Below are 26,566 nucleotides of genomic sequence, written 5' to 3' on the forward strand. Positions count from 1 at the left end.
ATATATACCCCCTAAATATAAAACTATGGTATCTGTGACAAATAGATTGAAAAACAGTAACCGGAAATGGAAAATGATTAAAGATTATCAACTGAATAATAATAGCTAGCAATTATTAAAGGCAGCATTTATTAAATATATAGAGGCATCAAGCTCAGCATGTGAAATACATTCTTTCATTTCAATCTTCACATAATTTTAAAGCACGATTCTCATAAGAGATGAGAAGCTGAGGCATAGAGAGCAACTTGTCCAAGTAACGTGTCCAAGATTATTAAAATGAGTAATAAGCTCTACTGTCTACCTAGATCTATGATAAACTTCGAAGCTCTTTCCTGTTAAGTTTACCTTCGAGTTATTATTTTCATCTTTAGGGTAAAACTCCTTTGTAAAAAAATTCCCAACTAATGAAATTAGCTCACTCAAGCCTTAGTGAACAGCTAAGTTACAACCTGCGTTTAAAGAAAGCTTTTCTACTTGAGTTTATAAATTGGCTACCACTTTGTTGTTAAAATTAGTTAAAAGGTATTCATAAGTTCATTTAGTCATTGATATTAAATGTGTCAACAATATATTTCACCAATACATCTTTAACCAAACAGCTTTTATGAATTTCCAACCAAAATAATAGAAATAAGTTAGCATTATACACCCAAGCAATTAAAAACTGTAGAGATACCACATTTTCAATGGCACAGGATTTACTTCATTCAGCTAAAGTTACCGTTTTTCTGCCTCTTTTGGCCATTTTAATATTGAGCATCTGAAACATGAAACAGTATTTGCAAATTGCTTAATTTCAGTTATCAGACAGAATGAATTCAATGGCCACCCGCTAATCAAAGCTTCTTCATTCGTACATGATCCAAGATTACTTACTTTTAAAAATATTACTATGCTACAAATCATTACCACTGATTGTTGAGAATTTGAGACAATTTATTCAACAGCTTGTCTGTTATAACAAAAGGCTGTTAACCTACCTGTCACTGCTGGTACTACTGCTGCTGCTGATTGAATCACTACTGGAGGATCTACTCCTAGAGCCGCTGCCGCTAGGGGACCTTGTGGGTCTAGACGCTTGGCTAGCCAGCCTCTGAGGAGACTGATTTCTAGACTGGGATGAATGTGGTGACCGACTCCTGCTGTGCTGGTAATTCCGCTCTGGCCTTCTGCCTCGTACCTCCCGGGTAATATCATCCCTGTAGATATCCCTGTGTACCACACTGGGCAGTGTAAACTGCTCCCGAGCCCTAGGTTCGTATCGGGGGTCATGAGCATCAAAACGGTTTGGACTTCGACTCCGAGAAGTATAATAGAGCCCATGTTGTAAAGTCCGCTCGCGAGGATCTCTATAGTAATCCTGATCGTAATGTCTTGTCCGATCAAATCCTCCCGTCCCCCGTTCATGGTGTCCATAGGCACTATGTTCATAAGCACGCTCCCTGTTATCTGAAGCCCTGCATTTAGGAGGGGGGAAAAATATTTAATCAATCAGAAAAGGGCAAGCAAAACTAAAAGCAAGTCATGCAAACATTCACTTCAGCATTGTCTGTCTGCAACTGGTCATTTTCTAAACAGCATTAACCTACTTAGTAAGCAAATACTACCAAGCTTAACATTTTACTTGACTCCAAATATTACCTTCACAGCTGAGCAATCATTGTGTATATCGGGCTTTCATGACTAGTGTTCTGCAAGTCAGCTGCTCTTTTTATTAGGGATTTTCTGGCTTACATACAGAAATATACATATACCATCTCCTTTTCACTTGTAGTTAAATGGAACAAGAAGAGACTACCATTTTAATATCAACGTTTTCTATACTTCCATCTGATTATAATATACACCAAACTTTTACTTACTTAGCAAATTTATTTTAGGCAAAATTTCCATCATACATTTTAACACAGACATGAAAGCCCTATTGCAATGTATGTCCCAGCAGTAAGAGGGCATTTTCAAAAAAGTCCAGAAAAAAATTTTAAGTGTGACTTTTTCTCACTTTTGACTTCTTGGGTAATTATAAAAACTATTAGATTATGTAAATTGCTGTGCCCAAGCAATCACATTTAATAACAGAAATGGAATCTTAAAAGAAAAAGAAAACCACTTAGGATATCAAAATGATGGGTTGACACATGCTGTTCTATGGCAAATTTAATTAAAGGATAAACATTATTTTATCTCATGGTGCTATCAAATTCTACAGAATTTTTAAAACGCCTATTCCATGATTCGACGTGTTAATATTTGTACTTAATGGTTACAGGAAATATGTTCTCTTAGGTTTTAGCTAAACTCAAATTGCCTCTGATGAAATCAGCCAATTTTGGGAACTGTAAGATATTCGAAGGTTGCTATCAGCAATGGTTTAACTTAAAGGTATTTTTTGTCGGACAAGAATATTTGCCAACCTACGGTTACAAAAACTGTTGTTGCATATGTTCCATTACACACATGCAATTCTGTGCTAGTATTAAAAACAAATTCTAATCCTATGAAGAAATCTTAACATTTTCTACTTTTGTAGGAAACCAGAACTCATTTCCTGAGTTCCTAAAAGACCATTTCATTACTTGAATCTGAATTTGAGAGTTTCTTCTCAACCTTATCTTTGGATTAATCTATCAAAGCATTAAGGAATAACAAAAGAAACAGAAGAATTAGGATCTGAAAAAAAATCTTAAAACTAATACTATGCCCCCAATATATACATAGATCCTTATCTCTCCACTAATCTTCATTTACAGCCACCATTTCACTTAGTAGCAACCATACCTTCCCAGGCTGTTTTTGCTATTTGCTGCTACGATGTAAAGCAACTGGCAGGGCAAAAAATTCAGTAATATCTTTCCTTTTTAAATGTATTAAATAACTTTCTCCTTTCTAAATTTGCTACATTGCTGGCATTTGGATAGATATTTCAATGCCTAACAAACAATAGGGTTTCCTTTGAGATTTAAAGAGAAAATTTCACAAATAATTCAATTAGCACCCTATCAAATGTTAATTGGTAAAAGCTGTTATTAATGATATACCAGAAGCAATAAGCAATAGTTCTAGGAGAATTACTTCTACAGCTGATATTTTATAAATATGCGAAGTTCTTATCCATTAGGAAGATACAGAAGGCAGGCACAAGAGCTAGCAGAGCTGAAATCTAATAGCTATTCTTTGATTCATCTATTAGTACTAAATACTTCTAGAGTTAGTGGGGGGAAAAAAAGAGAGAGTTTGACTTGGGTTAGGAGAGGGGCTAATATACACAGGTCAGGACATACCAACCTTTTCCAAGTGTGGAAACACGACCTATAATCCCAATTAAATCTAGGGAGAGAATTGTGAACATAACTTCCCCAATTTTGGCCCCTCTTACGGGGGTAATCCACCTTCTTAATGGGCAAGGGTGTCAAATGATATTTAGATGAACCACAAGGAAAAAAATCTTAGTGACCAGATAAAATAATTCCACTGGAAGCAAGTAGTCCCAGACAAACTGTAACTCTCAAACCCCCAGACTTCTTTCTTGAGATAGCAGACAATTATAAATTCATCCACATTTATAAAAATTTCCAGCCCTAAGTATGAATCAGGCAGCTGACAGAAGAGGAAATATCTCTAGGATTCCACCAAATGAGGAAGTAACAGTTGTTCGCCAATAGTTCACCTTTGTAGCCATCCAGCACAGTCAATTTTGATTGCTGTATCCGCAACTGATCGTCACCATGTGTTCAACGCTAAAGTACCTTTAATTGGACAGCAACTTGTTTAAGAAACAAAACAGTAATCCTCTTCCCCTGGGCTAATGGAATCTTGACTGCATGACATCCCATACATTCCAGCAATCAGAAAAGCATGGCTATATTCCAAGATTTAGAAACATTCATTATCTCAATTTTCCCCCATTCCATCAAGGAGTATAATTCCAACATGGAAACTGTGTAGATCCAAAATGGAAAAAAATCAAACAGTGCCTTCACTCTTCTTCATCCAAGTACAGATTTCCAGATTAAAGTATTGTTTGTAGAATCCAAGCGGTTGAATCATTATGGTCTGCTAGGTTTTTTGTGACAATCCAATTCGTTTGTACACTTTATGTAGTGAAAATTGAGAAGCAGATATCAACTTCTAAAAGAATCTGTAGGCTCTAATATTCCAGATATATTCCATATAGTACAACCACAAATCTGTAGCCAAATAGCTCCATCAGATAGCAGAGATATATCCAAGGAAGGCCTTCACATTATCCAAGAGAAGGAATAGTTAACTCTAGAAGACAGGTAACTCCAAAAATGATACTGCCATACAAAATCTTCCACCACTTTACATCTCAGGAGTAGATATCCAACCAGCTGCAGGAAATATCCTCTACGATTCCACAAGATACCAGCCACTGGGAAGAAATCACTTCCGTTTCCAACCCAAAATAGGAAACATTGAGAATGCCCAAAACTTTAAATCCATCTGGGGCCCCTAAATATGAGTTTCTGTTTCTCACCATATCAAATACAAAATACCTGCCTACAGAAACCTTGGAACTTACCCATCAAGTCTCCGCTCATAACGTCCTTCTCGTGCATGAAGTGATGGTGGGGGGCCATAAGCAGGCCCTCCACCACCTCCTCTGAACCCAGAAACCTCTCTACTACGAGATGCTATGGAAACTGTATCATCCAATCCCCGAGCAGCACTCGGAATGGTGCCTGGTTCATTATAATCCGTGCGTAGGTCTCTATCTCCCATTTTGTTGACTGAGTTGTGAGCTTTCTGTGCACTTTTGATGTCCACAAAATCCACAAAGGCAGCCACTCCTCCTTCAGATCCCCTCTTGGGGAGAATTTTGACACTTTCCACGCGGCCATATCTGGAAAAAATAAAACCAACATTATTGTTGCATAGGAATAATTTTCCAAAAACAGTTTTTGAGAATTTGCTTCATATTTTTAGACAATTTACATTGTCTATGAACATGGGAGGAATTGCAAAGTGACACTTGGAACGGCTTTCACACTCACACTTTTCTTTCCTGGGGCAAAAATGTACACATTTTTAAAAATCTTTCCTTCTTTGAACAAGAGAAAAAGAGCATGCACACAAGCAGGGAAGGGGCAGAGGGAGAGTGAATCTTAAGTAGGCTCCGTGTCTAGCACAGAGCTCAGCACAGAGCCTGGTGTGGTGAGATCATGACCTGAGCCTAATTTAAGAGTTGGGAGACTTAACCAACTGAACCAGTAAAGCGTCCCTACAAATTTTTTTTTAAAGTAAGCTCTATACCAACACGGAGCTTTGAACTCATGACCCCTGAGAACTAGAGTCATAAGCTCTACTGACTGAGCCAGCCAGGAACCCCAAAAGTTCACAAATGTTTTAACCATTTTATTGTTCTCACTTCTTAAACACAGTATTTACTAAATTACTTTCCCCTTCAAGAAACAGCTGAAATGAATCTCTCAGAAGTTTTAGGAATTTTCACATCCTAAAAAAAGATATTAAACCTAAGATTGTTCAATGTTACTTAGAAATCTTTAAAGATGTTTATTAAGGTAAAAATTGTGACTGATAACAGCTACTTTAGATTTCATTTTAACTCAATAAGTGAAAATGGTCTTAATGAAAAAATGAGATGATTTCATATCTTAAAGGTAAAATAAATCCAGTATTGTGTGTCTACTTATTTTCCAGTGTCAGTCTAATTTTTTTAATGCAGTTTTCTGCTATTTAATTTCTTCAGGAGGTTAAAACTATTAAAACATAATTTAGGCATAGTTAGAATTGTTTTTCATACAAATTAATAAATTTGAGAAAATCTTTTGATAGACCATATGTTCCCATTTTTATTAAAAAATCATTATGTTTGCAAAGAAAAATTTTAGGACACCTTTTATATTTTGAAGCATATATATAAGAAATACCAGGACTTGGAATTTTAAAAGTCATGAAATTTCTACAAATTTCATTAGGAGTTAATTATGTTTTATGTACTTGCAATTTGGCATTTTAGAAAGGCAGGCACAGCACTTTTAAATATAGCGTTCGTATTTGCTGACAACCCAAAATCATAATTTTACACTTCCCCTGAAGAAGCTGACATTATCAGAAAGCAGAACTTTCCTCTTTACATCCTGTAGTATGATTTAAGTTACTATCTCTCACAAGGGAAACATAACCCTAAAACTCAATTTCATCCGGCAACTGAACTAAAAGTAACAAGATTATTTGTTAATGAAGTAATGAAAGGATCTTTTTAATATGGGAAAAAATTGTTCGAAATTGAAATAGTTCTTTTCTTTCCATACAAACATTAAATAATACCTTCCATTATATCTGACAAAGGACTTGTATCCAGAATACAAAAAACCTTATAACTCAACCCATTTTTTTTAAATAGGCAAAACACTTCAACAAAGAAGACACACAGATGGCAGATAAACAGTAAAATATGCTCGAAATTATTAGTCATTAGGGAAATGCAAATCAAAACCACCACGAGATACCACTTCACACCCACTAGGATGACTATTGGGGGGGGGGGAAGAACGAGTGTTGACAAGAATGAGGAGAAATTTGAAATCTAGTGCAGAGCTGGTAGAACTGTAAAATGGTGCAGCAACTGTGGAAAAGTTTGGCATTTTCCCAAAAAGTTAAGCATAGAATTACCATATGACCCAGCAATTCCACTCCTTTAAGAAATGGAAACTGGTGCTCAAATAATTATGCAGACAGCAGTGTTCACTGAAGCATTATTCACAACAGTCAAAAGATGGAAACAATCCAAGTGTCTACCAATGAATTAATAAGATGTGAAATACACATAAATGGAATAGTACATTAAGACATAAATAGATGGGGCACCTGGGTAGCCCAATAAGTTAAGCATCCAACTCTTGATTTCGGCTCAGGTCATGATCTCATGGTTTGTGAGAGTTCGAGCCCCGTGTTGGGCTATGTGCTGACAGCATGGAGCCTGCTTAGAATTTTCTCTCCCCGCCCCTCCCCTGCTCGCTCTCTCTCAAAAATAAACTTAAAAAAAAAAAAAAGAGAGAGAGAGAGAGATGTAAAAAGAAACAAAGTTCTGATACATGCTACAACATGGATAAAAATTTGAAACATCATACTAAATGAAATAAGCTGGACAAAATGGGAAAATATTACCTTATGATTCCACTTGTATGAGGTATCTAGAATAGGCAAATTCATCAAAACAGAAAGTAGAATAGAGGTTACCAGGAGCTGGGAGAAGGGGGAAATGGGAGTTATTGCTTAATGGGTATGGAATTTCCATATGGGATGAAAAAATTCTAGAAATAGATGGTGGTGATGGTTATATATAACACTGTGAATGTACTTAATGCCACTGAACTGTATACCTAAAAATGGTTAAAATAATTTTATAGTATGTATATTTTACCACACCCACAAAGTTTATCACTAAACAGAAGGATGCATACATAGGTTTTTCTACTAAAAAAGAAAAAAGAGGGAAGCAGCAGAGGGAAGCAACTCCCCATTAAAAAAAGTTAGTTAGCCGAAGAATAATACAAGGAAAACAAATGTTTAAGCTTATGTCTTGAATAATAAAGAGCTAAATGCAATACTGAAAGAGGGACCAGATAATCCACAGATAATGCAGATAAGGTGGGCTCACCATCTCTATTCTTTTTCTAAATATCTACCTGTCTATTTATTTAGAGTGTGTGCGCATTGTGCAAGAAGGGGAGGGAGAGAGGGAGGGAGAGAGGGAGGGAGAGAGGGAGAGGAAGGGGGAGAGGGAGAGGAAGGGAGAGAGGGAGGAAGGGAGAGAGGGAGGAAGGGAGAGAGGGAGGAAGGGAGAGACAGAGACAGAGAATCTGTGCTGTCAGCATAGAGCCCAATGCAGAGCTTGATCCCTTGAACCCAACCAGGAGATCATGACCTGAGCGGAAACCTCAACTGACTGAACCACCCAGGTGCCCCTCTATCATTTTTATATTAAGGAAAGCACACTTTGGAAAGAAAACACATACAAATCTATCTTCCAATTTAACAAAGGAGAACTTAATCAGATATTACAATTCTATATTACTCTTCTACAATGTGAAGACTGGAAATTTCCAAATTAAAAAAAAAAAAAAAGCCAACTCTTCATACCATGAACACTCAACTGGTAAATACAACATCCTGACTTTTGTCTACGCTTTCTGAAACAACACATTTTCTACAGTTTTCAAGTATTCCTCAAGTATCAAGATGCGACATTTATCTGACGTTTACTAATTAAAAAAAAAAAAGAAACCATAATTAGACACTGTTTCCTTTCTGAACTATATCAAGCAGTAGATACAGGTTTTCAGAGAACCTATGGAGTATTTTCCAGTAATACATACAAAATAACTTTTTCTAAAATTACAGTGTCACTGGTTGTGTTACTATCTCATTTATAATTTTTAAAGAATTAAGAGAAACTAAGTTTAAAATAAATGAGAACATAAAGCTAATAAATTGTGTTTGATGGTTATAAGCTGCAGTATATAACAATCTTATAGGTTTGTCTCCAAAACCAGTCAAAAAACAATACTAAATTGGTTTCTGGTTGGTCAAAAACCTTCAAAATTAAAAAATATTAAATTTATCAACACACACTGTATTCTTCTGAATTTTTAAGAGTCAATGTAAAAATTACCCAAAAGAGGAACACCTGGCTGGCTCCATCAGTAGAGCATAAGACTCTTACTAAGATCTCTGGGTCATGAGTTCAAGCCTCATGTTGAGTGTGAAGCCTACTTAGAATTAAAAAAAAAAAAAAAAAAAAAAAGTTATCCAAAATAATACCGGGTCTGGTGAAATGTTTGGTCTCCTTTCAGCAATGGACAATTTATGTAACAAGCACTGACCATCGTTAGCAGTTCCTTGAAGAATATAATTTCACTGAATTAATGGCCTCAGAGCTCACATTAGAAAGCAATATTGACATAGTTGAGGAAAAGCATGGGAGTATAAGAGACTAAGAACCCAATTCAATTAATTATATGCTTTTTAATAAGTACTGTTCTAGGCACTTGATGCATATCAGGGAGCAAAACAAAGATCCCCAGTCTCAGGGAATTTAATTATAATTTAGTCCTGATAGGTGAAGAGTCCTCCTATTCTAAACTGTTTTTATCAACTCTACAAGAAGCTTACTCTATAATTTCCAAAGCAACACCATTACATAAAGCTAAAGACATTAGTATGCTAAAACCCAATGAATTCTCCCAATACCTCTTCTTTCCAAGAAGGCACTGTACTCAACCATTAATGGCTGGGTTACCATTAAAATTCAATAATTAATTTTAATCCTAGTTTTTGCAACAGACCTTACCAATAAGCAATAGTAAAGAACAGCCACATACAGTACTGCCTTTTCACACAAAGCCTCCTGCTACAGAAAACAATCCTCCCCAAGTCATTTTTGAAACAAGACAACAGGTCCACTCCGCTTAGAAAATACAATCAAATTCTACATCTACTTTGCCCAGTTAACTCCTAGAGTTAAAAGATCCCCTCTGAGTCTTTTATGATTACTAACATTACTTCTGCATTTTCAGGTAAAGAGATCCTTTCTAAAGCTTCAATGCTGTCCTGCTATCCCAGGTAAGAGTTAATAGAATTATGGGGTGCCTGGGTAGCTCAGTCTGTTGAGCTTCTGACTTCAGCTCAGTCATGATCTCACAGTTCACGTTGGGCTCTGTGCTGACAGCTGGGAGCCTGGAGCCTGCTTCTGATTCTGTGTCTCCCTCTCTCTGCCCCTCCCCTGCTCGTACTCTGCCTCTCTCTCTCATAAATAAAAAACACTAAAAAATTTTGTAAGGAAGAGTTACAGAATTATATACAAGAACAATATCAGCTTCTCTGATGAGGCATGCAATTAACCTACACATCTACTCATGTAAAATGCAAAATATCATTTTCCAAACATTATATGTTTTATCAAACTACCAATAGCTTTGTGTATTTCCCACCCTTCCATCCCATTATGGCCAACATGTTGCTTATTCAAAAGCAAATGGCCAATAGGCACAGAGAGAAACAAAGCAAAGATCAAATGAACATGTCATAAGGTATAAAAAGGCCTAAAAGATAAACATTAAAGCTTGGTTAGGCTACCTAGAATAGCAGAGAAAAGAGGGACACCAGGTGGCTTAGTCAGTTGGGCATCTGACTTGATTTCAGCTAAGGTCATGACCCCAGGGTCTTGGGATCAGGCGAGCCTGCTTCCTATTTTTCTCTCTCCCTCTGCCCCCTCTACCCTGCTCATGCTGTCTCTCAATCAATCAATCAATCAATCAATAGTAGAGACAAGAAAACGTGTGTTTGTTTTTTATACTATAAAAAGATCCAAAATCATTCGTCTTTCAAACTCAGACAGTTGGGTAATAAACACATTCATTACAACTACTAAACTATCTGGAATAACACAGTAACATCAACACTTACATTAATTACCTTTTCATAGCAATAACTTTTACAAAGGAATTGCTAATTTATAAATCAACCCATTTGATCTTATATTTATACCAAAAGGCTAGTTTCCCCTCTTATGTCAGACTTTTACTTCCTATACCAGTGACTGGAAATACTTCAGGCAATCCCAAAGACAGAATCCTCAGCAACTTGTTATGTTGTAAGAGCACCTAATTAGAGCTTGCCACATTTTTCTTATAGAATTGTGGGTGAAAAAACATTTTTATTGTGATAAAATGCAATATAAGCTAACCATTTTTTTTAAAAAGTAAGCTCTATGCCCAACATGGGGCTTGAATTCACGACCCTGAGATCAAGAGTCATGTGCTCTACCAACTGAGCCTGCCAGTTGGTATTTTAACCATTTTTAAGTGTACAATTCCAATCTTTTAAAATTAAAGTTATTGCTTGTCATCAATTTAACAGAGGTAGATATTAAAGCTACCTCATTCACAATTACTGATATCCCCAGATTTCAACACATTAAATGTGGTGTACAACTCAGAATCACATACTTAGATTCCAAAATGCCTACAATTTGGACATAGCCAAATAAGGTATTTGTAACATGTCTCATTGTAACAGTTAAATTAAAACCCAAAGTAAAACTTAAATTTTAACAGTGACCTAGAATGACAAAATAAATTTACATTATTAGCATGACAATGATAAAAGGTAATGGTCTTATTTTATCCAAAAACAAATATCAAAAATTGATATAAACCCACAAAAACAGGGAAATAATACTTGCAAACTATGTATCTGGTAAAGAGTTCTTACAATTAAATCTAAAAATGAATGCAGTTTAAAAATACACAGGGGTGGCTGGGTGGCTCAGTGGGTTAAGCGTCTGACTCTTAATTTCAGCTCAGGTCATGATCTCACGGTTCAGGAGTTCTAGCCCCACAAGAGGGGCTCTGTGCTGACAGTGCAGAGCCTGCTTGGATTCTCTCTCCTTCTCTCTCTGCCCTCCCCCCGCTTGTGTGCTCACTTTCTCAAAGTAAATAAATAAAAGCCTAAAAAAAATCTTTTCTAAGAACAGGCAAAGGTTGGGGCACCTGGCTGGCTTAGCTAGTGGAGCATGAAACTCTTGATCTCGAGGCCGTGAGTTCAAGCCCCATGTTGGGTATGGAGCTTACTTTAAAAAATAAATAAATGTATTACCTAAAAAAATATATGATCTGGCACTCAGCGACTATGAAGCTGGGCAGATCTCATCTGGATGATGGCATGGATTTCACTGTCCTCCCAGCCTTTCCACCTTCTCCTGAAACCCCTCAAAATAAATGGTTTGAACAAAAAAATTTTTTACATAGGGGCACCTGGGTGGCTCAGTCCATTGAGCGTCCGACTTCGGCTCAGGTCATGATCTCGCAGTTCGTGGGTTCAAGCCCCGCATCAGGCTCTGTGCTGACAGCTCAGAGCCTGGAGCCTGCTTCGGATTCTATGTCTCCCTGTCTCTCTGCCCCTCCCCCGCTCACACTCTGTCTCTGAAAAATGAATAAATGTTAAAAATTTTTAAAAAAAATTTTTTTACATAGATGTATGTATATGTGCATGTATACGTATGTCCATACAATGGAATGCAGTTTGTCCATAGAAAGGGATGAGCCTCGAAGACATTATGCTAAATGAAAAAAAACCAGTCACATATTGTATAATTCCATATATTATATGAAACATCCAAAAGACAAATTCATAGAAATATAAAGCAGATTAGTGGTTGCCAGGGCCTGAGGAGAAGGGAGAATGGGGAGTGCCTGCTAACGCACGTAGAGTTTCACTATGCTGTAATGAAAATGTTCTTGAAATTAGTAGTGATGGTTGCCCAACTCTGATTATACTCAAAACAACTGGATTGTATGCCTTTTTTTAAAGATACATATACACATATATACATATACCTATATATATACATATATGTACACATACATACGTGTATATATACAGTACATAAATTCTACAGCCACCAAGGGGCTCAAACTCACTACCCTGAGATCAAGAGTCACATGCTCTACCGAATGAGCCAGCCAGGCACTCCTGAACCGTACACTTTAAAAGGATGAGTGTTATGGAATGTGGATTATATCTCAATAAAACTTACTAAAAGAAAAAGATGGGGCATCTGGATGGCCCAGTCTGTTGAGCATCTCTCTTTTTTCTTTTTAATATACATTTTTTGGGAGAGCATAAGCAGGGGAACGGCAGAGACAGAGGGAGAGAGGATCTGAAGCAGGCTCTATGCTGACAGTTTAACAGCAGTAAACTCGATGTGGGGCTCATGACCTGAGCTGAAACTGGATACTCTACCGAACTGAGCCACCCAGGCGCCCCGAGCATCTGAGTGTCGATTTCGGCTTGAGTCATGATCCCAGGCTTGTGGGATTAAGTCCCGCATTGGGCTCTGCAATGAGCATGGAGCCTGCTTAAGATTTTCTCTCTCCCTGTGCCCTTCTCCCCTACTCCCACTCTAAAATAAAAATAAAAAATAAATAAAAATAAAAGAAAAAATATAGGGGCTCCTGGCTGTCTCAGTCATAAGAAATATATGTATGATAAAATAGTGCCTGTCGGGGCGCCTGGGTGGCTCAGTCGGTTGAGCGGCCGACTTCGGCTCAGGTCACGATCTCGCAGTCCGTGAGTTCGAGCCCCGCATCGGGCTCTGTGCTGACAGCTCGGAGCCTGGAGCCTGTTTCAGATTCTGTGTCTCCCTCTCTCTGACCCTCCCCCGTTCATGCTCTGTTTCTCTCTGTCTCAAAAATAGATAAACGTTAAAAAAAAAAAATTAAAAAAAAAATAGTGCCTGTCGCTGTCCTTTAATACGAAAGATTTTGTATCTCCTTTAGTCATGAGCATCTGTTATGTAAACACAAATCAACTGCATGCTGTGTTGTCTATAACTGGGCACACTTGGAAGACATTTTCTATTTCAAGTATGCCTGGCTGGGAAGATAAGTAACCCACTACTGATGACAACCACTATCTGCCACCTTCATGTCACAATGACACAGAATTTCTTTCAGTAAATCTACTGTGAAATAAATTTATATAGAAAGTAGATTTAAAGCTATTTTTAAACAACATATTCTTGTTTTAATCATGCTTTCTTTTGCCTAAGTACAAATAATTACTAAAGATGGCAAAAGACAGACTGAGAATCCCTAAAGCCAGCAAAAGACAGCCCTAGTCTCACTAGAGAAAAAAAGCTAATACCGTGAGAGATGTTTCTCTACTTGGAGGGATGAAGGGAGGACTGGAGAAAAACAAGAGGAGGAGAAGAATGATTTGTAACAATTTGCCAATATGTGTTATCTCTCTGCAAAGCAAAAAAAAACACAAACAAACAAACAACAAAAAAAACACCTATTAATTTGTTGTATAATCTTGGGTCTGGGAAAGACTTTCAACGGTAAAAGCTCTTTTTTTTTTTTTTTTTTTTTTTTAGAGAGAGAAAGAGGGTGCGTGCACTCGAGCAGGGTTGGGGCAGAGAGAGGGAAACAGGATCAGAAGAAGGTTCTGTACCAACAGCACAGAGCCCAGTGTGGGGCTCAAACCTGAACCAGGAGATCATGACCTGAGCCAAAGTCGGACACTCAACAAAATGAGACATCCAGGATCCCCTCTCTGTTTTCTTTAAACTTTATTTATTTTGAGAGAGAAAGAGAGCTGGGGAGGGGCAGAGAGAAGAGGGAGAAAGAGAATCCCAAGCAGGCTCTATGCTGTGAGCACAGAGCCTGACAGAGGCAGGGAGGCTAGAACTCACAAACCATGAGATCATGACCTGAGCCAAAAGAGTGGGATGCTTAACCGACTGAGCCACCCAGGTGCCCCGGGGTAAAACCTCTAAATCATAAAGAAAAAGACCACATAAACCACATAAAAATTACAGTTCCTAATAGCAAAATACTGTCAAAAAATGGGGGGAAATACTTGTAACACATGAGAAATAAAATGTTTCCCTAAATATACAAACAGCTCTTACAAATCAAGGGACACAGAGGCCCCAACAACAAAAAAAACAGGCAAAATATTTTAACATAAAGTTCTTTTCAAATACGCACATACACATAGGGAGCACCTGGCTGGTTCAGCCAGTGGAGCAGGAGACTCTTGATCTTGGGGTTTGGGGTTCAAGCCCCACACTGGGTGTGGAGATTACATAAAAATAAACAAATAAGATATGCACATACACATAAATAGTAAACAAAAGAAATACACTCAAAAAAGTTGCTAAATTTCAAACTTCTGAAAATCCGAATTTTAAAAATCTGAATTTTTAAAAAGGTACCACATAACACAAAGACCTAAATTAATAATACCGAAGTACTAGCCTGAGTAGAATAGCCATTTCATAACACTCTCTGCAGGAGTATAAATTAGAAAAACCTCTTAGGAAGGTAATTTTATAGTATCGATTGGAACTAAGTACACATCCCCAGAAATTCCATTCACAGGGATTGATCATGTATATGTAATTGCATGTGTCTGCAAACAGTATACAAGATTGCTTACTGCAATACTGCTTATAACCGTAAAAAAAACAAAGCAACCACCATTTCACTTTGTCTGTATGAATTTAACTGCTTTACGTACCTACTATAAGTAGAATAATACAATATTTATCCTTTTGAGATTTGCCTTATTTCACTTAGCGTAATTTTTTTTAAACAGGCGAAAATCAATTTAATAGGTGTACATACAGGAAATCCACATAGACATGGGATTCCCTCACTGAGCATAACTTCTTCAAGGTACATCCATCTGTAGCATGGGTCAGAATGTCCTTCCTTTCTAAGGCTGAGTGATATTGCATTGTATGTTTTCTGTTTATCCATTCATGGGTCATGAACACTATGGCTGCTTCCATCTTTTGGCTATTGTGAATAATGCTGCTATGATCACAGATTACTTTTTACATATGAAAAACTATTTATTGGTTCTACTTAGGAGGGTCTAAGAAAACCTGAAAACCGAAGAACTTAATTCGAGCAACAAAACTATACTCATTTGTTAACCTAATCCATGGTGAGTGCCTAGAATGCTGTACATGAAAATTTGATTGGGGCGCCTGGGTGGCTCAGTCGGTTAAGCGTGCAACTTCAGCTCAGGTCATGATCTCGCGGTCTGTGGGTTCGAGCCCCGCGTCGGGCTCTATGCTGACAGCTCAGAGCCTGGAGCCTGTTTCAGATTCTGTGTCTCTCTCTTTCTCTGACCCTCACCCTGTTCATGCTGTCTCAAAAATAAATAAATGTTAAAAAAAAAAAAAATTAAAAAAAAAAGAGAAGAAAATTTGATGACTCACTCTTGAGAAAAATGTTTTCGAGGTAAAGCCTTAAATGACAAAATTCTTCAGAACTATTACAGGCATCATTACGTCAGTGAAAAAAATGCATTATTTCACACCAATCTAATGAGAAACTATTTACTAAGTAAAATTAATTTTAGGGAGTGCCTGGCTGGCTCAGTCAGTAGAGCATGCACCTCGATCTCAGGGTCGTGAGTTCAAGCCCCATGGTGGGCATAGAGTTTATTCAAAATTTTAACTTTTAACAATTTTTAATTTTTAACAAAAGGATAATGCTCAACTGATACGTACACCTCTGAAAGATTATTCAATTATGAGAAAAAATTCCAAAGATTCTATAAATTTTTATTTTTTACATTTTTATTTAAGTAATCTCTACATACAACATGGGGCTCACACTCAAGATGCCGAGATCAAGAGTCACACACTCCTCCAACTGAGCCAGCCGGACTCCCCAATTCTATAATCTTTAGATCCTACTGGTGAGATCAATAGGAAGTCTGAATCTATTAGACAATTTTAGAACTAATTCATAAAGTTTTTCTCTAGAGAAAAGGAGAAAGGAGTCTGTACTGCAAGAATCAAATTATATAGTGCAAGAATATGATGACCACCAAGTTAACTTCTAGACATTTGTTCTCACAATAATTCATGAATAACTTCATTAATGTGTCTGATTTACACAGGACTTTTCTGGGAAAAGCTCAAGTATAATTGTAAATAGAAGCAAATGATTATTTATGATCAACCATTTCTTAAAGTAATGACAATGAATAAAGCAGTTAGGTGAAGAAAAAGGAGCAAGGCAAGCTGATCAAAATAAAGGGAAGGCCGGGGCACCTGGGTGGCTCATTCGGTTAAGTGTCCGACTTTGGCTCAGGTCATGATTTCGCAGTTCATGGGTTCGAGCCCCGCATGGGTCCTCTGTGCTGACAGCTCAGAGCCTGGAGCCTGCTTCAGATTCGGTCTCCATCTCTCTCTGCTCCTTTCCTGCTCATGCACGCTCTCGCTCGTGCTCACTCTAACACACACATACACATATAAATAAAACATTAAAAAGCTTAAAAAAAGGGGAGGGGGGAGGATGAGGTGCCTGGGCAGCTCAGTGGATTGAACATCCGACTCTTGATTTCAACTTGGTTTGTGATCTCACAGTTCCTGGGATCAAGCCGTGCGTGGGGCTCTGCACCGACAGCAAAGAGCCTGCTTGGGTTCTCCCTCTCCCTCCCTCCCTTAATAAACTTAAGAAAAAGAAAAAAGGGGAGGCTGGAGAGAACAAAGTTGAAGTGGCAGAAGCCAAGAGAATAAAAAATAGCAAAAATCTACATCAAGAATTCCTAGTCAGAATGCAAAGGGCTCTTTGAAAACGTGCTTCCTACCTGACTTAATAGGACTATTACTAACAACTGCTGAGAAGAAATTCATTTTTAACCTTATGACTAACTTCCTAGTAAAATGATAATTTAAAAAATGACTTTGGGAAATTTATGAAGACTTCCAGTATTTCACTTGACTAGTGACTTTTATCCTTATTTCATACTACATGGTTGCTAAGATAAAATAGAATCAAGACAAAATGTATCCCACCTTTTGTTAATATACATAAATTCCATATTCTTTTTTATACACCATTATGAGTACTTCTGTAAACTCTTTGAAGACTACCTCTACTCTCAGATTTAGGAAATGAGCTCACAGTATCACTCCTGAATCTTAAAAGGCCTATAGTTTTTGGGTGTTTTTTTTTTTGTTTGTTTGTTTTTTTTGCTCAGTTCCATTGTTTTATAAACTTTTAAGTAAATATGCTTCCCAATACGGAACCTTGGCATGAAATTAATCCCATCAAATTAAAAAAAAAAATAAGTCATTAGTCTCCATGCCAATCGTTTTGTTAAATGTACCAACTTCCCCAGTCAACATTTTAATCTGGTTAATCTTTAAAACTAAAAAGCTTTTTCTACAAACAAAAAGTCTTTTAGGAAGAATAAAAACATTCGGAAAAAAACTCAGAAAAAACATTTTTTTTTATTTTTTTTCATGTTTATTTATTTTTTAGAGAGAGAAGGACAAAGCATGATGGGGGGAGGGGCAGAGAGAGAAGGAGAGACAGAACCTGAACCAGGCTCCAGGCTCTGAGCTAACAGCACAGAGCCTAAAGCGGGGCTCAAACTCACGGACCGTGAGATCATGACCTGACCTGAAGACGGACACTTAGCCGGCTGAGCCACCCAGGCGCCCCAGAAAAACATTTTTAAAACAAAATTTCCAGTAAGATCAACACAAGGGAAATCAAGTGTCATAACCCTGTGAGACCCAAAGCTGTGATGAAAGTTCCTTTTATACATCTACTTTTAGAATGACAAAGCAAACCTATGCTGAAAAAGATGATCTGTGTCAAAAACCACTGTGGAAAGCGCTACTTATAGAGAGGTGTGGGTGATAAGAAAAACTAGAGTATATCCCTATACTTCAGATTGGTGTAACAAAACATATACACCATTTAAAAAATTCACTGCAATATAATTTAAAACTATTTAAAACTTTACAAACACCACTTAAGTCTTGACCCAAAAAGTTGTTTGTTTTTTTTTTAATGTTTTTATTTTTGAGAGAGAGAGACAGAGCTTGAACAGGGAAGGGCAGAGAGAGAGGGAGACACAGAACCGAAGCAAGCTCCCAGGCTCCCAGTTGTTAGCACAGAGCCCGACGTGGGGCTTGAACTCGTTCACCGCGAGATCATGACCTGAGCCGAAGTTGGACCTCAATTGATTGAGCCTCAGAAAGACTACTTTTGATTGAGGAGCATAGCTCATTAGTAGAATGATTCATTTCAAAGTAACTGATAACACCAATGTTTTGTATGATGGATACAACACTACTTGTAGATATTAAACTCTTTTATAATCCAAATGAAGTTTAATATATACTTTTTAAAACTTTATAGCATTCTTTGGGAATGCAAGCTGGTGCAGCCACTCTGGAAAACAGTATGGAGGTTCCTCAAAAAACTAAAAATAGAACTACCTTATGACCCAGCAATGGCACTACTAGGCATTTATCCACAGGATACAGGTGTGCTGTTTCGAAGGGACACATACACCCCCATGTTTACAGCAGCACTATCAACAATAGCCAAAGTATGGAAGGACCCCAAATGTCCATCGATGGATGGACGGATAAAGATGTGGTATGTATATATGTGTGTGTGTACACATATACAATGGAGTATTACTCGGCAGTCAAAAAGAACAACATCTTGCCATTTGCAACTACGTGGATGGAACTGGAGGGTATTACGCTAAGTGAAATTAGTCAGAGAAAGACAAAAATCATATGACTTCACCCATATGAAGATTTTAAGAGACAAAACAAATGAACATAAGGGAAGGGAAACAAAAATAATATAAAAACAGGGAGGGGGACAAAACAGAAGAAACTCAAATATGAAGAATAAACTGAGGGTTACTGGAGGGGTTGTGGGAGGGAGGATGGGCTAAATGGGTAAGGGGCACTAAGGAATCTACCCCTGAAATCACTGTTGCACTATATGCTAACTAATTTGGATGTAAATTTTAAGAAATAAGATTTTAAAAAGTTAAATTAAATTTTAAAAATTAAAAAAAAAAAAACTTTATAGCATTCCAGTAACCTTTATGCATAATGAAGAATGACAGCTATAACAAGATTTCTTAAACTGGAAAGACCCTATGAATCTTATAAAATCAACCCACTGAGTTTCTGGGAGAAATTAAATGTACCCACTTTAAATTTTTTTTTTCAACGTTTATTTATTTTGGGGACAGAGAGAGACAGAGCATGAATGGGGGAGGGGCAGAGAGAGAGGGAGACACAGAATCGGAAACAGGCTCCAGGCTCTGAGCCATCAGCCCAGAGCCTGACGCGGGGCTCGAACTCACGGACCGCGAGATCGTGACCTGGCTGAAGTCGGACGCTTAACCGACTGCGCCACCCAGGCGCCCCTAAATGTACCCACTTTAGATTAATATATGTGTTAATGAAGACTTAAAGCATCTTATTTTATATACAGCATCACATATTAACTGAATTTTAAGTGCTCTCTATAAACTTAAGATTTTTGCAAACCTAGTTTTCTCTGACTAAAGTCTGGCCCACCAGAAGAAGTCAGTACCTATTACAGCATGTAATTCTAACTATGATGTGCCTGAAATTCAGATCACTGAAAGAATTCAACCTGACTAAAAGAACCTTAGAAATCTAAAGATTCCATTATTCGTAGGCTAAAACTAGGGGTAAGAAGGGAATGTAAGAACTGAAAAACAAAACAAACAACCCATGATAAAAACAGCAGTTCTAATCGCTAAGAATGCAACCAAAAAAAAAAAAAAAAAAAAGGAGGGGTGGGAATCAAGCTATTCACAGGACACAATCTTTGCTTTCTAGTCAAAGTTTTTTGAAGATTTTAACTTTCTCAGCTCAACCTTTCTATGTCAAAGTTAAAATCAATACTTAAGGGGAGCCTTGGTGGCTCAGTGGATTAAATGTCAGATTCTTGATTTTGATTCTCGATCTCAGTTTGTGGGTTTGAGCCCTGCGTCAGGCTCCACACCGACAGTGTGGACCCTGCTTAGGATTCTCTCTCTGACCCTCCCCGCCCTTTCTCTCTCACGTGTAAGCACGCTCTCTCACAAAATGAAGAAACTTTAAAAAAAAAAAAAAAAAAAAAGCAGTTAAATCATTCTTGGGGCACCTGGGTGGCTCAGTAGGTTGAGCATCCGACTTCTGCTCAGGTCATGATCTCACACTTTGTGGGTTCAAGCCCCCCATCAAACTCTGTGCTGACAGCTTAGAGTCTGGAGCCTGCTTTGGATTCTGTGTCTCCCTCTCTCTCTGCCCCTCCCCTGCTCACAATCTGTCTCTCTCAAAAAATAAAATAAAACGTAAAAAGAAAAAAAAATTAAACCAATGGTTAACCTTTTTGTGCCCTGGAATGCTTTGATGGTCTGGTGATACCTATAAATCCTTTCTCAGAATAGTATTATTGAAATTAAAATACACGGAACAATAAAGAAAACCGATTATATTGAAATACAGTATCAAAATATTTTTATTTCTTAAGTGTTTATTTTGAGAGCAAGCGGGGGAGGGACAGAATCCCAAGGAAAAGAGAGAGAATCCCAAACAGGCTCTGCACTGTTAGCAGAGGACGTGGGGCTCCATCTCACAAACCTTGAGATCATGACCTGGGCTGAAAGACTCAGACACTTAACCAAATGAGCCACCCAGGTGCCCCTATTAAAATATTTATATATATAATTCTATTCATAAAAAAAATCAGAGGACAAAGGTGATATTAACATATACCAAAAGATAACGTTATCACCAAAATTCACACAGCAAGAAACTGTACAGAACAATCAACCTGGTTAGCAACAAATAAAGTTGTAAGTAAAGAACCAAATTAAAACCTATTAGGGGCACCTGAATGGCTCAGTAGGTTAAGCATCTGACTTCAGCTCAAGTCACAATCTCACGGTCTATGAGTTGGAGCTCTGCATCAGGCTCTGTGCTGACAGCCCAGAAACTGGAGCTTGCTTCAGATTCTGTGTCTCCCTGTCTGCCACTCCTCTGCTCACACACTCTCTCTCAAAAAATAAAAATAAAAACAAAACCTATAGATTAGCAGGGCACCTGGGTAGCTCAGTCAGTTAATTGAACTGCTCTTGGTTTTGCTCAGGTCACCATCTCACAGTTGGTGAGTTCGAGCCCTGAGTTGAGCTCTGTGCTGACAGCTTGAAGACTGCTTTGGATTCTCTCTCCCTCCCTCTCTGCCTTCTCCCCTGCTTGTGCGCATGCTATCTCAAAAAATAAATAATATTAAAAATAATAAACCTACAGATTAGGGACACCTGGGTGATTCACTCGGTTGATCATGACTCTTGATTTGACTTTTTTTTTAATTTCTCTAAATCTTTTTTTCAATGTTTACTTATTTATTTGGGGGGAGAGGGGGGCAGTGAGGAAGGGAGACAGAATCCCAAGCAGGCTCTGCACTGTCAGCACAGAGCCAGATGTGGGGCTCAAACCCACAAACTGCAAGACCATGACCTGAGCCGAAATCAAGAGTCAGCTGCCTAACCAACTGAGCCACCCAGGTGCCCCTTGATTTTGGCTCATGATCCCAGGGCCATGGGACTGAGCCTCAAGTCGGGCTCTGCTCTGAGCACAGAGCCTGCTTGGGATTCATTCTCTCTCTCCCTCCCCCTCCTACTCTGGCCCTCTCCCCACTCATGTTCTCTCTCTCTAAAATAAAATTTAAAAATTAAACATTAAAAAACCTATGGATTAAAAGACTTCAATTATCAAAATGTTCATTAATAAGTAAATAAACAGGGCTACCTAGGTGGCTCAGTCGGTTAAGCATGAGACTCTTGATTTTGGCTCAGGTCATAGTCCCACGGTTTGTAGGTTCAAGCCCCACGTCAGGGTCTGCACTGACAGTATGGAGACTACTTGTGATTCTATCTCCCTCTCTCTCTCTGCAGCCCCCCCAACTCTCTCTCAAAATAAATAAACTTTAAAAAAATAAGTAAACAAACTGTGGTATCATGACTACGATGGTAGTGGTTGTTACAACAATGCCTACATTTCTCAAAATTCAACAAGCTCTACATTTAAAATAGGTACTGTAAATTAAGCCTCAATAAAAAAAATTGTAGGGGGGTGCGGGTGCCTGGGTAGTCAGTCAGTTGAGCGTCCGACTTCAGCTAAGGTCATGATCTCACAGTTCATGGGTTTGCGCCCCGTGTCAGGCTCTGTGCTGACAGCTCGGAGCCTGGATCCTGCTTCGGATTCTGTGTCTCCCTCTCTCTCTGCTCTTCCCCTGCTCGTGCTCTCTCTCTCTCTCTCAAAAATAAAAATTTTTCATAAAAAAATTTCATAAAAATTTTTATGAAAAAAAATTTTTTAATAAAAAATTTTTTGTTTAATTTGAAAGAGAGGGAGAGAAAGAGAGCACGAGCAGAGGAGAGCAGCAGAGGAAGAGGGAGAATTCCTAGCAGGCTCCATGCTCAGTGTGGAGCAGGACACAAGGCTTGATCCCATGACCCTGGGATCATGAACCTGAGTCAAAATCAAGAGTCAGATGCTCAACCAATTGAGCCACCTAGGCACCCCCTCAATACAACTTTTTAAAGTTTATTTATTAAAGTACTCTCTATGTCCAATGTGGGGCTTGAACTTATAAACCCTGAGATCAGGAGTCACGTGCTCCACCAACTGAACCAGCCAGGTGTTCCTTCCCCCCTTTTAAATTTTTTAAATAAAAATTTTAAAAATTACATATTGCCAATTATAATTTGTGTACCTTATATAGAAACTGAGTTTTTTTGTTTTAATGTTTATTTATTTTTGACAGAGAGAGAGACAGAGCATAAGCAGGGGAGGGGCAGAGAAAGAGGGAGACACAGAATCGAAAGCAGGCTCCAGGCTCTGAGCTGACAGCACAGAGCCCGATGCGGGGCTTGAACTCACAGACCGCGAGATCATGACCTGAGCTGAAGGTGGACGCTCAACCGACTGAGCCACCCAAGTGCCCCAGCAACTGAGTTTTTAAAAAAAGATTCTTAAAACAATTACAAATGTGAATACTGACTGGGTATTTGAAATAGGAGGGGCGCCTGGGTGGCTTGGTCGGTTAAACGTCTGACTTCAGCTCAGGTCATGATCTCGCGGTCTGTGAGTTCGAGCCCCACGTCGGGCTCTGTGCTGACAGCTCAGAGCCTGGAGCTGATTCAGATTCTGTGTCTCCCTCTCTCTCTGACCCTCCCCTGTTCATGTTCTGTCTCTCTGCATCTCAAAAATAAATAAACGTTAAAAAATTTAAAAAAAAAAAAGGAATACAGATCTCCAAACATTCCTTATCTTCTAGACATAAATACTGAAATATTTATGGATAAAGTAAGATGTCTGGAATCTACTTCAAAATAATACAAACTCCACCATTCCCTTGTGCCAAAGAATAAGGGTCTTAACTCATTAAGGAACCCCTTGGATGGGGACCAAGAGTATCAAGAGGGAGGAGAAAAATAAAGCTGAGTGCAGCCACCATGGACAAGAGTATGAAGGTTCCTCAAAACATTAAAAACAGAATTACTATATGATCCAGCAATTCCACTTCTGGGTATTTATCCAGAGAAAATGAAACACTAATTTGAAAAGATATGTGCATCCCCATGTTCACTGCAGCATAATTTACAACAGCCAACACATGGAAACAACCTAAGTATCCATGGACTAAAGAACAGATACAGAAGAGGTAGTGCATACATACACGATAGAGTACTATACAGCCATAAAAAGAGGGAAATCTTGCTATTTGAAACAATGTGGACAGATCTTGAGGGCATTATACTAAATGAACTAAGTCAGAGAAAGAGAAATAACGTGATCTCATTTATATGTAGAATCTTAAAAACAACAATAAAAACCACAAACTCATAGATACAGAGAACAGATTAGTGGTGGGGGCAATGAGCAGAAGGGTGAATTGAAAGGGGGTCAAGGGGGCGCCTGGGTGGCGCAGTCGGTTAAGCGTCCGACTTCAGCCAGGTCACGATCTCACGGTCCGTGAGTTCGAGCCCCGCGTCAGGCTCTGGGCTGATGGCTCGGAGCCTGGAGCCTGTTTCCGATTCTGTGTCTCCCTCTCTCTCTGCCCCTCCCCCGTTCATGCTCTGTCTCTCTCTGTCCCAAAAATAAATAAACGTTGAAAAAAAAATTTAAAAAAAAAAAAAAAAAAGAAAGGGGGTCAAAAGGTACAAACTTGTAGTTAGAAAATAGTTGTGGGGCTGTATTAAGACTCTGTTAAGCACGAAACTCTTGATTTCGGTTCAGGTCATCATCTCACAGTTATTGAGTTCGAACCCCGCGCCAGACTCTGCGCTGACCATGCAGAGCATACTTAGGATTCTCTGTCTCACTCTCTCTCTCCCCCCTGAAATAATTAAACACTTTAAGAAGTAAAATAAAATCTTCAAAATAAAGAGTCCTCATCAGAAGTAATTATGTATAGTGACAGGGGTTAACTAGACTTATATGGTGGCCATACTGAAGTATATACAAGTACCAAGTCATTATGTTACATAATTAGTTTCAAATATACATCAATTATAATTCAATTTTTAAAAAAATGCTAAAGTCCATAAGGTTTGGAGGAAGGTAGGGCCAAGGCAAATTTTGCTGAGATACCACACAAAGTGAGTAACTAACAACAAAATAAATAAATGAAGCACTGATAATTCCTAATATTATTCCCAACAAGCTCCTTTCTCACTATCCCTCTTCTATGTGACCTAGCATATAATAAAGCCCAGACTGATCCAGTGATTAACTTCATCTCACAAAGTCAGTGGTAGAACTAGAACCAAAACTAAAATTTTAAGAGTGGGACAGTTCTAAATGGGTTTTAACCAGAGAGGCAGGTAAATTTACTCATCCACAAGTTGTCTCCTATGAGAGAAAAAATTGAGGGCAAAAACATTCAAGTCATTTCCAGTCCTACCTTCCTTTTGTTTCCCTTGTCCCTCATCCCCAAATGTTGGTTTTCCAAAGAAATGTACCTAGAGATGGCATCTGGATATGTGCTACACTGAGAATATAACTGGGCAAATAAGTAAATATACTGAGAGGAATTGGAGATAGGTTTCTAAGAAAAAATTTACGGAGTGCCTGGGTGGCTCAGTGGGTTAACCATCCGACTTCGGCTCAGGTCATGATCTTGCGGTTTGTGAATTCGACCCCCGTGTTGGGCTCTGTGCTGACAGCTCGGAGCCTGCTTTGGATTCTGTGTCTCCCTCTCTCTCTGCCCTTCCCCCGCTCATGCTCTCTCTCAAAAATAAATAAACATTGTTTAAAAATTTACAAACTTGGAAATGGGAGGTTAGAAAGAATCCTTTTGTACTGGAGCACGTGAATATTTTTAACAATGTGACCTTGAGATACAGATATGGTATATACATGAAAATGTGTATACACACACACACACACACACACACACACACACACACACACACACACACAGAGGTATATACACACAACACACAGCTTTGTAGCCAAGGGTAAACTGAGCATCCAGATCTTGGTTTCTAAATACCATCCTACACTAAAAAAAACCCAGGACTTCTTGAGGAAATGGTTGATTACAGGACTGGGGCAAGGAAAGTACATGGTAAGTCTTTGTTGTACCTACAATAAATGCTCAAGAGAGTAATGGGGAGATATCAAAAGGACACAGTAGCCTGTTTGAAGGAGCTTGCACTGGCCAAATCTAGAACAATTTGGGTATCAAATAAACCCTGGACTAAAATTCAACCGAAAAAAAAAAAAAAAAAAAGAAATCATGAGTATTATATACACATGTAAAGTTTGTGTCTACAGAAGACTAAATATAGAAGCAATCACAGCAGTATATAATAAAGGCAAGACTTATCATTAGATACTAAGGCTAGTGGCTATAGGCTTGATAATGGAAGAAAGACTATCTGCATAATAGTGCAATATCTCCCCATAAAATGCTAATCAAATACAAAGGGGGAAATAGTAAAAACATTAACCTGACTAGGTGAGCAAAGTTAAACTATCACCAGTGGTGGGATGGATCCATATCATCTGTCTCCTTATAGGTTACTGTGAGAAGGGCACAGAATCATTTGTGGTATTCTTGCCAAAAATGCATGACATGATCTGGTCAGGAGGATACTGGCTAGACTCAGGTGGAGGGTCATTCTGCAGAATGAAAGATCC

At 38.3% G+C, this 26,566-nt stretch overlaps 1 protein-coding gene across 2 annotated transcripts in view; it reads right to left on the bottom strand.

Annotated features, from left to right (window-relative positions):
• Positions 1–26,566, bottom strand: part of SPEN (spen family transcriptional repressor) — a 91,163-nt gene that overhangs the window by 58,074 nt on the left and 6,523 nt on the right. The window contains exons 2-3 of one of the 2 annotated variants that reach the window (XM_047082829.1): positions 4,547–4,867; positions 984–1,460 (exon numbers count right to left, since the gene is read on the bottom strand). In XM_047082829.1, the coding sequence (XP_046938785.1) occupies positions 984–1,460; positions 4,547–4,867 (798 nt within the window). The remainder of the gene's footprint in view (positions 1–983; positions 1,461–4,546; positions 4,868–26,566) is intronic. The other variant, XM_047082830.1, reaches the window with a different exon arrangement.

Source organism: Lynx rufus, unplaced genomic scaffold (genome assembly GCF_022079265.1).
Source record: "Lynx rufus isolate CCGP_SWC_20201006 ecotype Redwood Valley unplaced genomic scaffold, mLynRuf1.p SCAF_2, whole genome shotgun sequence".
NCBI lineage: Eukaryota > Metazoa > Chordata > Mammalia > Carnivora > Felidae > Lynx > Lynx rufus.